The sequence below is a fragment of the Zingiber officinale genome, chromosome 5A (genome assembly GCF_018446385.1).
Source record: "Zingiber officinale cultivar Zhangliang chromosome 5A, Zo_v1.1, whole genome shotgun sequence".
Classification (NCBI taxonomy): Eukaryota; Viridiplantae; Streptophyta; class Magnoliopsida; order Zingiberales; family Zingiberaceae; genus Zingiber; species Zingiber officinale.
In genome coordinates, this window is record NC_055994.1 from 131,118,774 (window position 1) to 131,137,116 (window position 18,343).

At 34.1% G+C, this 18,343-nt stretch overlaps 1 protein-coding gene across 4 annotated transcripts in view; it reads left to right on the forward strand.

Moving 5' to 3' along the window:
• The window catches only part of LOC121981822 (serine/threonine protein phosphatase 2A regulatory subunit B''beta-like), a 33,440-nt gene extending 15,233 nt beyond the window's left edge, over window positions 1-18,207 (forward strand). Inside the window, exons 8-15 of one of the 4 annotated variants that reach the window (XR_006111939.1) lie at window positions 12,019-12,160; window positions 14,388-14,535; window positions 14,637-14,746; window positions 16,470-16,626; window positions 16,701-16,826; window positions 16,921-17,073; window positions 17,663-17,732; window positions 17,850-18,207. Coding sequence is in view for 2 of the 4 variants with exons in the window: in XM_042534569.1 (XP_042390503.1) it covers window positions 12,019-12,160; window positions 14,388-14,535; window positions 14,637-14,746; window positions 16,470-16,626; window positions 16,701-16,826; window positions 16,921-17,061 (824 nt within the window). In the remaining 2 variants the exon portion in view is untranslated. Of the gene's footprint in view, window positions 1-12,018; window positions 12,161-14,387; window positions 14,536-14,636; window positions 14,747-16,469; window positions 16,627-16,700; window positions 16,827-16,920; window positions 17,074-17,662 lie in introns of all 4 variants that reach the window. The other 3 variants (XR_006111940.1, XM_042534569.1, XM_042534570.1) reach the window with 3 other exon arrangements.
• Window positions 18,208-18,343: the final 136 nt, after the last annotated feature.

Below are 18,343 nucleotides of genomic sequence, written 5' to 3' on the forward strand. Positions count from 1 at the left end.
ATTAAGTTTTAAAAGATTTTTAAATGTTTTTTTTAAAGAATTTTCAAATAATTTTGAAATTACTTTTTAAAAGAATTTTTAAATGTTTTTTTTTAAAAGAATTTTCAAATAATTTTCAAATAATTTTGAAATTAAGTTTTAAAAGATTTTTTAAAATAATTTTTAAAAGATTTTTCAAATAATTTTGAAATTAAGTTTTAAAAGAATTTTTTAAAATGATTTTTAAAAGATTTTTTAAATAATTTTTGAAATGAAGTTTTAAGATTTAATCTTTCAAATAATTTTGAAATGAAGTTTTAAGATTTTGAAAAGATTTTAAAGTAATTTTAACATATTTTTAAAGGAGTTTTGAAATTAAGTTTAAAAAAGATTTTTAAAGTAATTTTAAAATATTTTTAAAGGAGTTTTGAAATTAAGTTTAAAAAAGATTTTTAAAGTAATTTTAAAATATTTTTAAAGGAGTTTTGAAATTAAGTTTTTAAAAGATTTTTTAAAATAATTTTGAAATATAATTTTGAGTTAATTTCATTTGAAAAATAATATTAATTACAGAATTTGAATTAATTATAGTTATGAGTTTAATTTTGATTTTTTTTTTAAAAAAATTCTTTAGTCATTTCACCCGATCTAATTTTCAATCAGGTACTCCTATAATTGTTGTGAGATGAATTGAGGTTCAATTTAAGGGTTTGGTTTAACTTTGTGTTAGATTCAGGTTTAGCTTTGAGTTTAACAAGTAAGCATTCTTTGATAAACTTCTGGGGTATGGTGAGTCACAAGGAACTCATTAAAGTAACCATGCCTTCGAGATTTTCCAAATAGTCCTACCCATTGAACTTAATACTAAATCTTGGTCTAACTAGTTAGGATCCATTTAAGGGTAGCTTCGATCAGTTCCACTTGGCCAAATGCACCAGGTCGAAGCCATATCTTTCTAGACATGCGATGCCCAAGCTTCCTTAACGTACTATCATCCAAAAAACTTCACCAGTGCCGTGGGTCAAGTTAAACCTAGCCCATTTTTTCTAACCTTAATTACCCCGCCGGGTAGTCTACTCTTGTTTACCCTTATCGGGTGGATTAATTTCGGAGGTGCCAGCTATTCTGAAGCCTCCTCCTATGTTATTGATTTACGTTTTATTTAAATTAAGTTTAGTAAATAAAAGGTACTTGATTATAGCTTGGTTTGTACTGTTTAAGTTTTACTTTAGACTTATAACCCAAGTCTAGATTTCGTGATTTGACTAAATTATTAACAATCTTCTCTAATTTATCAATTTTATCTTTTAAAATATTATTTTGTATTTCTAATTTTCTAAGTGTTAATTTCTTATTTTTATTTGAATTAATTTTATTCATTACATTATTAGCATGCATATCTAATTTTGAAGCGAAATCTATACTAGAGCAAGCAAGATTAGTTAAACTAGTGCAATCATGTGTTGCAAAAATTGGATTTTCATATAATGTTAATGTACTAACCTTGATTTCTCCCTCTGGATTCTTGGGTCTTCTTTCTGGGCATTGTCTTTTGCAGTGACCCATTAGTTTGCATTTGGAGCATTTAATGTATTTCTTCCCTCTCCTGATCATTTTCTTCTTCTCCTCCGATTGTGCCAGTCGAGTTTTACGAGTGGGGCATTCGTTTCTATAGTGCCCTCTCTCCCTACACTTAAAACAGATTATGCGAGATTTACAATTTGAATTTACAATTTTACCTTTTAGATCCATGATAGGATCCTCCCCCTTGACTGTTGCTGTCTCGAATTCAGATTCAGATTCAGATATCTCGTCTTTGGCCATCAGTGCAATGATATCGGTTTGCTCTGATTCTTCTGAGTCTGGTTCGGAGGTTGACTCTGAGGATTCAAATTCAGATTCGGACTCAGGTTCTATTCGATCTTCTAACTCTGAAGGGATCTCATAAAGCTTGAGCACTTTCTCCCAAAGCTCCTTAGCATTGTTGAACTTTCCAACTCGATCAAGATCTGAATTTGTTAGTCCGCATAGGAGAATGCAAGTTGCTTTTGCATTTGTCTCGAATGTCCTTATTGTTTGTGCATCCCACTTGTCACACGTGATGGGTACACCTTCTTCAGTGGGAGGAATAAATCCAATATGGACTATGGTCCATATTTCTGCTTCGGTCTTCAGTTGGTGCTCCACCTGGTCTTTCCAGTATCTGAAATTCTCGTCGGACAGAAGTGGTAGGCATGTGGAGTTGTACCCATCTTCATAGGCCATTAAGAAGGAATCTCGCAAAATAAAAACAATAAAACTTGTTCCAAGACTTGGTCTTAGATTAGTAGTGCGGGAAAAAGATAGAAATAGGAATTGACAAATTTCGAGAAAAAATAATAAAATAATAATAAAATATTATTTCAAATTTTACTAAATGCGATATTTTATCAATTCTAATAAGTGGTGAAGAGATGAGAATTAATTTTTCGAAAACAATTTTGGAGGGAAAAAAACGAAAATCGTAAGGTTTTATTTTTAGCCTAAACAGACGAAAAAGCCACAAAAAAATGCTCGAATGGTAGTTTCACCTATTCGAAGCGATCCTGCTCTGATACCAATTGTAGGATCAAAAAGAATTTAGATATCTCCACAATTGCATGATATTGTCCACTTTGAGCCTAACTCCTCATGGTTTTGCTCTTGGGCTCTCCCCAAAAGGCCTTATGCCAATGGAGATATTTTTTCTCTTATAAACCCATGATCTTTCCCATTTGTTTCTAATATGGGACTATGTTTGCAACCTTGCAACCCCAACAAAGTGCACTTAGACAGTGAATTTATATCTATCAAAATAAATAGTACAAATCATAAGATGATTGCCTTAGGACAACTCTCAAACATAACATACTCCCATTTGGCCTAATGCCAATTGCCAAGGTGTCTTAAATCATAAACTTGAACGTGACTCTCAAAGTTGCTTTATGGTAAAGCCTTTGTTAAAGGATCCGCTATGTTCCTTTCAGTAGGAATTTTCTCGAATTGTGTTTCTTTCCTACTGATGATCTCCCTGATGAGATGATAGCGGCGATCCACATGTTTGGATTATTAGTGAGACTTGAGTTCCTTTGCTTGCGCAATGGCTCTAGTGTGTTGCAGTAAACGGGTAATGCTTCAACAATGGTTGGAATCACTCCTAGTTCAGTGATGAACTTTTTGATTCAAACCCCTTCCTTTGTTGCTTCCGAAGCTGCAATGTATTCCGCCTCATAGGTAGAATCTGCTATGGTGTCTTGCTTGGAACTTTTTCAGTTAACTACGTCTTCGTTTAATGTGAATATGTATCCAGACTAGGACTTGGAGTCATCTTTGTCGGTCTGGAAGCTAGCATCCGTATATCCGTGTATAACCATATCACCATCTCTATATACCAAGAACATATCCTTAGTTTTTTTTTAAGTCCTTAAGGATTGTCTTGACAGCCGCCTAATGATCCATTCCCGGATCTAATTGGTATTTGCTTGTGACACTCAAAGCGTATGATACATCAAGCCCTGTACATAATATAACATACATGATAGATTCTATTGCCGATGCATAGGGAATCTTGTCCATGCAAATTCTCTCATCTTTTAAGCGTGGGCATATATATTTTGAAAGGTGAATTCCATGCCTCATGGGTATGAAACCTTTCTTGGATTCAAACATGCTAAACCGTTTTAGCACTCCGTCTATATACGTAAACTGTGAAAGACGAAGCAACCTTTTCGATATATCTTTATAGATCTACTTCTTGAGGATGTAAGTTGTTTCTCTCACGTCTTTCATGGAGAATCTCTTGGACAACCAAATTTTAACTAACTATAAAAATGACACGTCGTTTCCTATGAGTAATATATCATCAATATATAATATTAGGAATACGATTATACTCCTACTAACCTTTTGGTAAACACAAGGTTCGTTTGGATTTTGTGAGAAATCAAACTCTTTGATTGCTTCATCAAAATAGATATTTTAACTCATGATGCTTGCTTCAGTCCGTAAATGGATCGTTGATGCTTGCATACTTTATTTTTGTTAACAGATGTGAATCCTTATGTTGTATCATATATACGTCCTCAAGCAGGTTTCCATTAAGGAAAACTGTTTTCATATTTATCTGCCATATCTCATAATCATAATGAGTTGATATGGCTAGGAGTATCCGAATGGATTTAAGCATAGTCAATTCCTTGCATTTGACGATATTCCTTTGCCACCAATCTTGCTTTGTAGGTAATTATATTACCATCCATGTCAGTTTTCTTCTTAAAAATCCACTTGCACCCAATAGACGTAATGCCTTGAGGTGGGTCCACCAAGTTCTAAATTTGGTTTTAAGAGCAGCCGGTGCACGAAACTTTCTCTATTCGGGGTCTCGGAGAAGGATCCATTGTACACAGCCTTACCTTGTTTTTTGCAAGAGACTGCTTCCATAATTCGAACCCGTTTAGGCCACAAAGCAACAACTTTATCGTTGTGCTAAGACTCTCTTTTAAACTTCGACTTCATGGCTATAAGTCACTTGTCCCTTTCTGAACATATTATAACCTCTTCATAATCAGTAGGTATTTCATCCTCAATGAGTAATACGTCATTCGATTCACTTATGAGAAATACATATCTCTTAGGAATATTACGTGTCCTACGATATTTACGAGGAAGTTGTGTTACCATAGGTTCAACCGATTGTTCATTATTATGAGTAATCGGTTGTGGTTCTTGACTAGACATCTCTTCAGTGTCTATTGGAGTCTCTTAAACTTCATCAAGTTCAACCATACTTCCACTTGTTTCCTGTAAGAAAAACTCTTTCTCTAGGAATGTCGCATGCCTTAAAATAAACACTTTTTGTTTCAATGGATTATAGAATTGGTAACCCTTTGTTTTCTTAGGGTAACTAATAAATAGACACTTATCAGACTTAGCATCTAGCTTGTCTGACATAGTTCTCTTCACATAAGCAGGAACCCCATATCTTCAAATGAGATAAATGAGGTTTCTTACTAGCTCGTATTTCATATGGAGTAGTAGAGATTGCCTTAGTCAGGACTTTGTTTAGCAAGTGAACAACTGTCTCTAGCGCATAACCTTAAAAGGATTTGGGAAGACTTGCATGATTCATTATTGACCTAATCATATCCAACAAAGTTCGGTTTCGCCTTTCAGATACACTATTATGTTGTGGCGTATAAGGCGGAGTCCATTGAGACAATATTCCATTGTCCCTTAGATAATCTTGAAACTCTTAGCATAAATATTCACCACATCATCAGACTGAATATCTTAATGCTTTTATCAAGTTGTTTCGTTATTTCATTTTTGAATTCTTTGAACTTTTCAAAGGTTTCAGACTTGTATTTCATAAGATACACATAACTAAATCGTGAATAGTCATCAATAAAAAAAGGTAAATCCGCTACCTTAGCGGCCCCCCTAGTGCTGACCCCACGGATATGGAGAGAGGTACATGCAGGTACGCTGACCATAGGCACATGGTGGGTAAACCATAGGTCGTCAGTTCCTAAGAATCGACCTCTGACTATTACGTCAGAGATGTCACGTGCCCACCGTCTGCGCTACGCCCTGGGGGCGAATAGTCATCAATAAAGGTAATGAAGTATCTAGAATCTCGTAGTACTTGAGTTGACATTGGTCCACATACATCGGTATGTATGTGACCAAATAACTCGTTGACTAGTTCACCCTTTCCAGTAAAAGTTAATTTTGTCATCTTGTCTTTTAAACATGAATCACATGTATTAAATGAATCTAATTCAAATTATTCCAGAATTGTAAGTCTTTGCAATTCGGACATGCGTTTCTTGTTTATATGGTCAAGGCGACAATGCCATGAGTAGGAGGTTAATTCATTGATGCGATGATATAGGGAGGCTCACATGGCACAGGGTCAACTGCCAAAGTGGAGGTCAAAGTCAGGGTGGTCAACGCCAGAATGTCAAAAGGCCGAACGGAGGACAATTGTAACGATCGGTCGGGGCATTCATTGCCCGACTGGCGGTATATATGTTCGAGCGGACCATTCGTCTAGCTCGGGGATAATACGATAAAATAATCTGACGTTCAGTGTGGAGCAGCGGGACACTGAGGAGACCAGATAGCTTGTCCGAACGGGAGAGGACATGTTACTACACAGTCACCGTAGGGAAGAGCAACTGAGACTGACAGAGCGGAGGAGTTCAAGCCAAGCGGCTACCCCGCTTGGCCAAATAGCGGGACCTAGCCATGGATGGAGCGGAGGAGTCTCGATCGTGTGGCTACCCCACTCGGCCAAGCAACGTGACCACTGTAGTATCTCTCAATATTTTTGTGGGAGATAGTGCCGCTGACACGAGGCATTGTCGACAGGCAGATTGTACGGCGGAAGTTTCTACTATCTTGTCAGGGATATGCATGCCTTGTTAAGGTATGATGTCAAAGGTGTTTTCCTGGCAGGTCCTTTCATAGGACATATTGGAGAACGTGCCCACTCCTCGAAAAGCGTGCATGTCGCCCACCAGGACTCTATATAAAGGGGGTCAATCATCGGCAGAGGTACACGAGATTCATTATTTGCGCTAGAGTTACTGTTGCTCCGCTTTCTTCCATTGTTCCGATGATTGACTTGAACGTCGGAGGGGCCAACGTCGAGGATCCTTTCCTGGCTCTACACTGACGTTACTTGTTTTACAGAGCAAAGCTGAGGTCTACAGCCGGTCAGCGAAGCCGCCACATCCCCAACTTTCCACCTTCCCAATTTCGGACAAGATCATTGATCATCTTTTTGAGCACGTTTGTTGCTCGTTTTGATATTGAATACGTTGCCGATTATATCTAACGTGTAAATGCCATTGTATAAAGTTTTCGTACCATAAAAAACACCATTCTAAGTTATATAACAAAGTTGTTACTAAAAGTCAAACGGAAATCTTTTCTATTTAAACAAAAAATAGAAACAATGTTCTTTATTAGTGCAGGAATGAAATAACTATTATCTAGTTCTAAGACAAGTCCGCTAGGAAACTTCAACAAATATGTTCCGATGGCGATGGTCGTAACCTTTGCTCCATTGTCAACTCACAGATTTGTTTCTCCCTTGACGAGTTTTCTGCTATTCCTTAGCCCCTGTATCTTATTACATATATATAAGTCACACCCGATATCCAATATCTAAGTGGAGGAAATAACATGACAATCAATAACGAAAATACCTAAAGCAGATGAGGCATTAGATGCCTTCTTCTTTACAGACTCAAGATAAATCTTACCGTTTCTTCGCCATCCCATCTTACCACAATGATGGCATGAGCCTTTTGTTGCCGGTTCTACTGTCTTTTAAGCGTGTTGATCAACTCTGGAATTGTGGATTTTCAATGCGGTTTATCCGCAAGTTAATCACAAACTGTGAATAGTTAGCTGGTAAACTGTGCATAATTAAGTCCATGCTTAATTCATGATCCAATGCAAATCCAAGTAATTCAAAATGCTCAATGTAGCCATTCATCTGTAGCACAAATTGCACTGCAGATGAACCCTCCTGCATCTTAGAGCAAAAGAGTAGCTTGGTGACCTCGAACCGCTCGGATTTAGCTTGCTCATCAAATAGCTCACGCAGATGAAAAACAATTGTATAAGCATATATATATATGCTCATGTTGTTTTTGTAGTTCAGGAGACATCGAGGTCAGCATGATGCAACTTATAAGTTCAGAATCATCCATTTGATTTTCAAAGGCCAATATCTGGTCTAGTGTTGTTATATTTGTGGGAAGTGTCTTTTCACGGACATACACTAGTTTCTCAGCCATGAGAACAATTCTCATGTTTCAAAATCGGTCTAAGAAATTCAGCCAGTCAGTTTATTCAAGTCCATTAACGAACGTAAATTCAAAATTGTCATAATTAAATGATAAATTTAGAAATACAAAAACGAGAATACGTGAGAGAGATAATTTTACTATGTAAAAAATTTACATATGATAAAATTCCGGCTTATTTTTCGAATTCAAGAGCCAATACTTGTGAAAACGGGAGATGGTAGGTGTTTCTCCAAGTGGGTTGATATCCGCTTTTGATAGAACAACCTTGGCTTTGGCACGACATGTCATTCTTAGCTGCAGTGGTAGGTATCAAATATACTGATTACATATTGCGTATACGCAACTATCATATTATGCTATCAACCAATTGATATTTGCATAAACATCAAATTACTAACTCATTAACATGTATACATCAAATGTATATCATTCAACTTCACATTTATCCACGTAAACTTGGCTTTGGCACAACAAATTATGCTTCAAATTAAAACCAATCCATTAATCATGAGATCGTATCTCAATGGTTCGAACATGTTTAATATCAGGTTGAGCTAGACTTTGGCACGCGAACTCAAACAAATAATCAAAGTCTGGTTCTTACCATATTAACGGAAGGTGTAAATTTTAATGTTTTGTAAGGGATTTAGGTCTCATCGTCATCATGTATATGATCTATTTATATGACATCACACGCATGACAAATATGATGACATGACATCACACATGCATGATATAGCTACATCTAATCATGACATAAAATTAAAATTGATTAATGCATCTATATGATATATGACATGACCTAGCATAATTATGTCATAGTTGTTATAATATTATTCGTAAATCAAAGATGATTAAACATCTGATTTCCATAAATCAAGATTCCTATAATTAAATTAAAAAGTAAATTTTCAAATTTTAATTACATATTTTAACGAGGAAATTATTCTCACTTACAAAGATCTAATCAATTAGGAAACAATTTCCTAATTTTAAATTGCCAAATAAATTAAGAAATTTATGATTAGAATTTTGTAATTAATTCAGAATATTTTATATTTAGATTTTTTCTAAATTATTTTAGAAACTTTTCAAAAATAGAATTTCTAAAATTTTTTCAAAAATAAAATTTCTTAATTAATTCATAATCTTTCCAATTTAAATTTTTTAAATTATTACAGTATATTTTTAAATTGAAAAATTTTAAATTATTTTAGAATTTTTCAAAATTAGAATTTCTTAATAAATTAGGAAGCTTTATAAAAAAAATGAAAATTTGTAATAAAAATAGGAAAAATTTCAGAAATTAATTTACAGAATTTCTTAACAAATTAGGAAACTTTCTAAAATAAAAATATGAAAAAAATTCAGAAATTAATTTATAGAATATTTTCAAAATAAAATTTCCTAAATTATTTCAAAATTGGAATTTCTTAATAAATTAGGAAACTTTTCAAAATAAAAATAAGAAAAATTTCAGAAATTAATTTACAGAATATTTTCAAAATCAAATTTCCTAATTTTAGATTTTTTTTAAATTGGAATTTTCTAACAAATTAGGAAACTTTTCAAAAATAGAAATTCTTAAGAATTCAGAATCTTTTAAATTAAAATTTTCTAAATTATTTCTAGAATATTTTCAAAATGAAATTTTCTAAATTATTTCATAATCTTTCCAAAATTAGAATTTCCTAACAAATTAGAAAATTTTCCAAAAATATAATTTATTTTTAATAAAATAGAAAAAATTCCAAAAATCAATCTTTGTCCAAGTATGACTCGTAAAATAATTTACGATCATGTTGGAGCACGATCATATTCTGATACCACTATTGGTATCTGCCCGATGCAGTGTGTGCTTAACATGTTTCGCAAAACATTCCGCAGAAGCAAAAATACGATAATAAAACTATTTTATTACAACACACACCACACACATGCAGGATACAATCATGCAGACATAATTGTAAAACAAAAATTTAAGAATAACAATTATTCTAGGCGTACTTTACGGATGATACGTAGAGAAAAGGGCATCAATTTTAGCAACGTTCACGAACTTCGCCTCTATTCGTATCCATGCCGAGTTCTTCAAGGCAACTAAGAAACAAGGTTCGCCTCCCATTAGTACTAGCCAAGTGTGGAGGCGATGTGATCCAAGAGAAAGAAGAAGAAGCAAAAGCTTGAGGAAAAAAATTCTTTCTCTTGGCTTGAGGTGGGCGGAGGAGAGGAGAGAGAGAGGGAGATTAGGTTTTCTAAAAATCTAAACCAATGAATTATGAAATTCTCTTACAAATTTCTCCCTACTATATCATTATATAGTTTCTCTTGATGAGTTGGATTAAAAAGTTCAAACCTGGTCCCAATTCCTTAACTAAAATTTGGCCCATTAACCTCTTGGTTTAGTTCACAAACAGATCAACCTGGTTTAAACCAAACCACTTTGGTTTATTATTAAACCAAATAGGGTCTAACTTTTCCATCAGAGATATGACTCATCTGTGCTTCTGTTCCGATAAAATATCTTCTATATTTGTCTTTTATCTAGTCCAACCAAATATCTTATCTCTTGATCTGAAAATTGAATTCTCAAACTTATTTTATGTCTTTTAGACACTCGTAGTGCATGTGCCCCAATAGTTTCTCGATTTTTCTTGACCGTCTATAATTAATTATTTAATTACGGATTAATCATGAATGCCACCTAGTAGTATATTATGATCTCCAATTAATTGAAAAATTACATTTAATTCCAAAACTAGTTCTAAACCCTTCAACAGCTAGTGAGTCGTTTTTTGTTCCTTTCACTCATCTATGCCCGCTTGGTTCAAGATATGGTCTATGTGTTTGTCCCTACTAGACCGACTACGTCACACCTAGCTTAATATTTCCTCGTCCTGTGGATTCAAATTATTCCTATATGTGTTTAAGAGTCTCATACTCTTAACATATGATGCTTTGCAAAGACTTTGAGTAATAGTCATGATAAGTGGCCATAGGGTATACGTCTCCTCACAAAAAGTGGTGAATCTTATGTGGGCTATCCAAACACCTTTGACACTTCGACTTATACTCAATCATCTTGTGTTCACATCTTGGAGACTCTTTGTTTAAGATGTCAAAGTATAAGCCTCTATGACCAAGATGACTTGGATACCTCAATTCGAAGGAAACTTGCACTCGAGTTGCGGTAAGTACTTCATAGACATATCCATATATGTAGAAAATCATATGAAGGCTTACAACAGGATACTCCAATGAACTAGTTACCATAACTAGCATTCACGTTTAACTCTCGACCTCCCAATGTCTCTAGCTAGTGAGTAACAGCTGCTTGGTTAGACCAAGGAATATAATTCATGCTAGTTTCACAAAATTGATGATGTCCGAATACATCAATTTATTGACTAAGGAATGTTTCAATACTTTCATAATTACACATATAGATATTCTCACTAGTTATGATCCAATCACTAGTTCTCTCATGCTATGAATCGTATTGCGGACATTCATTAAATGAGTTTAAGATCATTCAAACACATAAGTAAAGTGCACTCAAATAGTAAATTTATATTTATCAAAATAAATAGTACAAATCATAAGACAATTACACCTCTCAAACATAATATAGACTTCCTCCTTGGCGGTCATTACTTCATCAATTCTTTTAACAAATTGTTAACCTTGGAATAAAATTGTCAAATGTCTAAATTTGTGCATAAAGTTATGATATTTCATATTTGAAAGTTGGAGATATAATTGTTACTAACCTATAGTTTGTGATATACTAATTAACCTATACTTAATTTAAACAATCAAAGAATGAATAATATGCTTTTTTAAGTGGCTTTTCATTTAATACATATGTATAGAAAAACGTTGAGAACCTATGGATTTTGATGGGTATCTTGTAATTTCTGATTGATATTCTGTTGGAGGATTGGTTTGAACTTTGGAGGCCTAAATTCATCCTACTTAATTTCTGGTAATTGTTAATGGTTAATTGTTGGCCACAATAAATACTTGTCCTTGTCTGTGTTGTTTGTTCAATATTGGTATGATGAAAACTTAATGTTTGCTTTTAGCATTAGAAAACAGCTGCAACTTCTTTGATTATAACTTTTAGAAAGCAAAGCTACTCTGTCTGTCTTTTTTTATCTGCTTTTTCATTCTTTTGAGTCTCCAATCTTCTTTCCAGCTGAAACTGTTATATACAGAATTTTCTACTATATGAATAGATCTGGCAATGGTCAACTTACCCTAAGAGAATTGAAACGGGGAAATTTAATTGCTGCAATGCAGCATGCTGATGAAGAGGAGGATATTAATAAAGTCCTGAGGTGACTTCTTGTACATCCTTTTTTTACTTGAAATCTTGATATTGTTTCAATTCTGTCCTAATTATTTTGTTTTCTTATGTTTATTCTTCTCAGGGTTTGTCACTTGCTATGAAAATATGATATGAGTTGAATATTTGTAAAGTTTGAGGGAAAGAAAATAATTTATCGCCCTTCATCTAAAGGGGTGTATATATAACTTAAAATATCAATGTGGAATGAGAGCCCCAACATCAATGACCACCTATAATAACATGATTGACTATTGGTGTTTAACTGATTATTGGTAAAGGAGTGCATGTTTCCCTTCTTGGTGCATGTCGAGGCCTACAACTTTTCTTTTTTTTTTCTACTAACTAGCATTCTTTCAAGGAAATCTTTGTTCAGAGCTAGTATAAATATAACTATTTAATTAGGATGTTTGCAAGGTAATTTGTTTCTATATTTTTGATAGAAGACATATCAAACTGTTTCCTGCATCTACAATTATAATCAATGGAATATTCTAAATTCTAAAAGCTTTATATGTCTTCAGTTATATCTGTTGATTGTTGCATGCCTGCTGCTATCTCTGTGGGATTTGATCTCTTAAAAGTGAAACTTGGTTCATGATAAATCTTGAAACAACCTTTCAGTGAGATGTGGAATTGACACATGATTGTAGAAAGGGCCAGATACAGTGTATGGCTGTTGTCTGTACTCCATATAATGTGAACGAAGAATTCGTTTGTGGTACAAGGATGTCAACACATTATTGAGTAATCTTACAAATAACTAATTGTTTACTTTTGGTATTGATAGATCATTTTGACTTCACCTTAGATGTGCTCTAGTCTATTCACTATAGATGTCTTGATTGGTATCTTTCCTAACAACTCAATGTTTGGGTCTAAAGATCAATCAAAGGTCAAATGGCATCAGACTGGGGGATTACGAATTGCTAATTTTCTATATTGTTAGATTCGATTGACCGAGTATTAGATGTACTTGTCTATTATGAGTGTCTTGATTGGTTTATTTCCTAGTAACCAATTTAGGAATGAATGATCAATCAAAGTTCAAATGACATCAGACTAGGTGTTCTAGCATCTAAATTCTAATAGTTCGTGTTTTCAATTTAAACCTCAGATTAAATTCATATTTTGGGCTTGGGTTAGTCTTGTACTCCCTAATCTTTCTGCCAACATATAAGGGGTTGTGTGAAGATTATACAAGTCTAGATTTATCTTGATAGTTTTAGTTATCTCCTTAGCTAATCTAAATCTAATGCTATATTTGATAAGAGGAAAGTGAGAAAAGGCCATTTTCTAGATTGCTGGCTCACAGACTGTCTTTGTACTGATTAATTTCAGTCATTTACTGTTAAGATGGATAAATTGGTTAGCTAATATTATTTCTGAAATTTTTAGCCAAAATAGACTATCTGTTATTGTGCATTTGTAAACTGAGGATAATAATGCCTAATTTTCTTACTGATGTTATTAGTTTGCAATTATAATTTCCATTACTACCAAATTGTGTTCAAGTTGTTCAGATACTGCTTGAGACAAATTTCTCTATGTTGTTCGATGTGATTCATCTGGAATTTATTTCCTTGTTATGAAAATTATGAGAGACTTATACCAAAACAATACCTTCTGCAAGCTATCTTGAATACATGAGTCTGATCCTTTAGAGCAGTCAAGTGAATGCAAAAATCCTTTACAAAACCGTTGGCTAACTATGATGATATTATCATCTTAATGCTACGTTTACTTGGAGGGAAAGGGAACTGGAGGTGGATGAAAAAAGGAAGGATATGAAAGCAGAGAGGAGGGGAGAACAATGATTTTTCTTTATCTTGTTTCTTTTGAAGGAAGGAAAGGGAAAATATATTAAAAATTAAATTAAATTATTCACAATCTGTTGAGAAATTTGCCAAGCAGTCAGGTGCCATCCTTCATATTCTCTTTCCTTTTCTTCTTGATTTGGTACTTAAGTGGTGAGAAAAATTGTATAGATTTTCTCTTTCTTTTCTTCCATCTAGATAAACTAATTTTCCAGTTTTCCTTCTCTTTAATCACTGGTTTCTTCCTTTTATTTTTCCAGGAGCCCTAAGTGAACTCACAATTTGTTGTAGTTTATAGAAAGAACAATTTTCTAATTGTTTTCTATTTTAGACTTGATAATAAGAATTAATTTTACTATGAACAGAAAAAATGACTTCTATGTTCTGCTCCTGCGGCTGCAGGTACTTTTCATATGAGCACTTTTATGTGATTTACTGCAAATTTTGGGAGCTTGATACAGATCATGATTTCTTTATTGACAAAGAAAACCTTATCAAATATGGAAATCATGCACTGACCTACAGAATTGTTGAAAGGATTTTTTCACAGGTTTACCCTTTTTTTTTCTGTTGATTCAGGTTACTAAGATACTAAGATATATGAGCTATCACAAATTGTATTTGTTTTTCTTAATTTGTTTCCTCATCTAGATTCCCAGGAAATTCAAAAGTAAAGTTGATGGCAAAATGGGCTATGAAGATTTTGTGAATTTTATACTAGCAGAGGAGGATAAGTCATCCGAGCCTAGCCTTGAGTATTGGTAAGTTACAATTGTTCCTCTTGTGATATGCATCGCTTGGTATATAGTTTTAAGTGCACAGAAAATAAAATAATACACTCATATAGTAGGACCTCAACATCTAGTAGATAGTTTTCTAAGATGGAGCATTGATATCATAAAATGTCCATCTGATTTCACAAAATAGAAAAATCAATTCAGGCAATCATATAAAATAGATTACAATGGAAATTATAGATCACGCATGCTTAAGAAGATGTAGAACTGGTGATTTTTGAGAGCTGTGATGTAGAAATGGTAACTTAATTTGTGTTTCTTTAGAGTGCTTTAAAGAATATAATCTTCTCCCTAACTTACTAATAGTTCCTCTCAAAATATGCCGTGTATATAGTTAGTCAAAAGGGTGCACAGAAAATATAATAATTACAAAAATACTAAGACTTTAGCACCTCCTGAAAGGCCCAGATCATGTTGGGCCCGCCCTATTGGCATGAGCCTGATTTTTATATTTAATTCTTTTTTAAAAAATTAATAAAAATAGTAAAGATGCCAGAAAATTTAAAATAAATATTATTAAAATGATTATTTTATTAAATATTATTAAAAATATTTGATACTAATAACCTAGTAATAACTTTATAGAAAATATTGCAAGTTAGGCTTGGCCTGAGGGCCGCACGAGTGTCACCTAACCTTATTGGGGCAAGGCTATGCCTAACACAACCCATGGCATGTGAGTCCCTGGCCCTTTAACATCACTAAATTGCCCGTGCTTAACACAAGCCATGGTGTGTGAGTCCATGCCTAACACGAACCATGCCTTGCTGATGATGTAAGATACAGGGAGAGCAAAGAAACACTAGTTAATTAACAAAATTGGAATTCAAAATATCTGAATGTTACCAGAAACATAACATTACACATCAATGGAAGGTCACATAGCTGACCTTGAGATTAACATGACATTTTGGTGAAGATGATGTGGTAACTTTTCCCATGCCTAAAACCCATAATTAGCCTTCATGTTGTGCAGTTATTGTTATCAAATAAATATTTACTTTAAATCAAGTTGAAATTAAAGGAAATCTAAGATTCAAACTCTAGTTGGCTTTATGTCGCCTCTGTTGTTACTGCATGTGTGACGAAATAGAAGAATTATTGATATAGTGATCATGTCCGAAATCGATGAAGGTGGCTTGCTGGCAACGCGGATGTTGACCAAGCGAAGACTCCAAGCTGCCCTATGTGTCACAAAGAGTGTTAGCCAGGGAAGGGATCTTGACGTTAACCCTCCGACGCTCAAGTTAGTGATCGAGTAGATGAATAGTGGAATAACCAGTAGCTACAAGCATGTCTAAAGAATGTAGCATCGCATACCTGTGCTTGTAGATGGAGATCCCTTTTTATAGTACTCTGTGGTATCTATGCACGAATCTCAAAGCATTTTCCAAAAAAGTCAGACCATAAAGAGGTTCTGACACCTTCCCAAAATGGGTCTGCAATCTCTGCGATTGACAGGGTTGACCCTTCCTTGACTTTGACTGCCTTATCATCCAATCCTCTTGACTTTAATCTAGCTCAGAGGCCCCCACTTAATTGCCGTATCATATAGCATTGTTGGCATTTTAGCATCTTTAATGTTTCTTCATGTGTGATTAAATCATGAAAATAAATCTTCTTGTAGATCCAGGTTTCAATTGAATGCCCATATCAGTAAAATATTTAATGAGAGCTTGTTTTGCAGGTTCAAGTGTATAGACTTGGATGGTAATGGAATTATAACCTCAACCGAGATGCAATTTTTCTATGAGGAGCAGCTGCATCGAATGGAATGTATGGCACAAGAAGCTGTACTGTTTGAGGACATTCTGTGCCAGATGATTGATATGATTGGACCTGAGGTAATCTGCTTTCCTAATGTTTTATATTAGGTTGACCCTCCAACCAGTGAAAAGCTATAATTTATTTTTTGCAGAATGAGAGCTACTTTACACTGCTAGACTTGAAAGGCAGCAAACTTTCGGGAAATATTTTTAATATCCTTTTCAATCTGAATAAATTTATGGCATTTGAAACTCGTGATCCATTTCTAATTCGGCAGGTTAGTGCATTACTGTGCATTTTCACTAGTTTCAAGTTTGAAATGTTTCCTGTAATACTAAATTTAACATTATCTTTTTGTTATTATTGTTCAGGAACGTGAAAATCCAACTTTGACAGAGTGGGATCGTTTTGCACATAGAGAATATATCAGATTGTCCATGGAAGAAGACTGTGAAGATGTCTCCAATGGAAGTGGTGACATCTGGGATGAATCACTTGAGGCTCCTTTTTAACGAGTATCTAAAGTAAGCAGCTTTTCTTTTCATCCTTATGTTTGTTCTATGATGCTGTCTTTAAATCTATTGATCCATATTGTAGAGCAATGTAAAACAACACTAGTGTAGTCCAAGTTTATTCCAAAGCTGAGTAACAGTTTGTATTTCTTCATAGGACTTGATACAATGCATGGAATTTTATAGGTTTGATACCAGATACTTGATAAAATACCTTCCATATAAAATTGTTGTGTAATTAATCTAAAATTACACAAGCATCCTTTGTTGCTTTCTAAGCTTCACTGAATAGATTGCTATTGTTTTCTAGCTGATCTAATTTAGATTTTGCCAACCCAAAACTTGTGTACACAAGCTTTACTAAGCCTGGTCGCATTGTTCATTTTCTTATGAATTGGTTGTAAACCTGGGCACAAATTTTTGCTCATTGAAGGGTTGAGTTTCTCCTAAGAATTTTGGCTCATTCTGGGTCTGATTCTATACTATTTAGGTTTCATTTTCTGGATAATCCTCTTTCAGATATCATAGTGTATTAATAGCAGATAGATTTTGTACTCTGAATTTCTTGCCTTTGACATTCTTCTCTGATGATGCCTGACAGAAGATTTGGTTTCCTGGATGCTTCCTAGAAGCTGCCCTAGTAGCAGCTACGTAACTTGCATCAGATAAAGGTTTGCATCACATATTCTCTTGTGAATTAGCAGGCGCGCCTGCTATAGTTGATTGTTCAACAATTTCGTCTTAAAAGGGGTTTGCCCCTCTACTCTATGTTTCATCATCTTGCAAAGTTGTGCTCTCAAGGCACGGATCATCCTTCTGAAGTGCTGTGGGTCGGTCCTTCCTATAGCAAGGTAGGCAAGACTTCTGTTACTTGTCAGTCTTCACCAACAAAGCAACATTTTCCAAGATCAAATATCGAGTGGATTGATGCTCTCTCCATTGTAGTTGGAACCAGTTATGATCAATTTCTAGTTTTTCCCCTCATTTGTTTTTTCTTTTTCGCAACAAGTTTCTTTTTGGAGTATAGGGACGCTATATTTATCTCCTTTCAATCTTTCTTGTGTCTGGTGGTCGAAACTTATCTTGGTGATTCCCTGTAATATGTTCATTAACCTTTAATTTATAATCATGAGAAATTTAACATTATTGATTCGATTAACATAGTTCATGAAACTCTTTTAACTGATAAATCCATGTGCCAGAATAGGTTTGTTTTTTTTTAAAAGAAAATTAGAAATTATGTTTAAAAATGCTGAATCAATATTTGAGTTGACGTTATTAA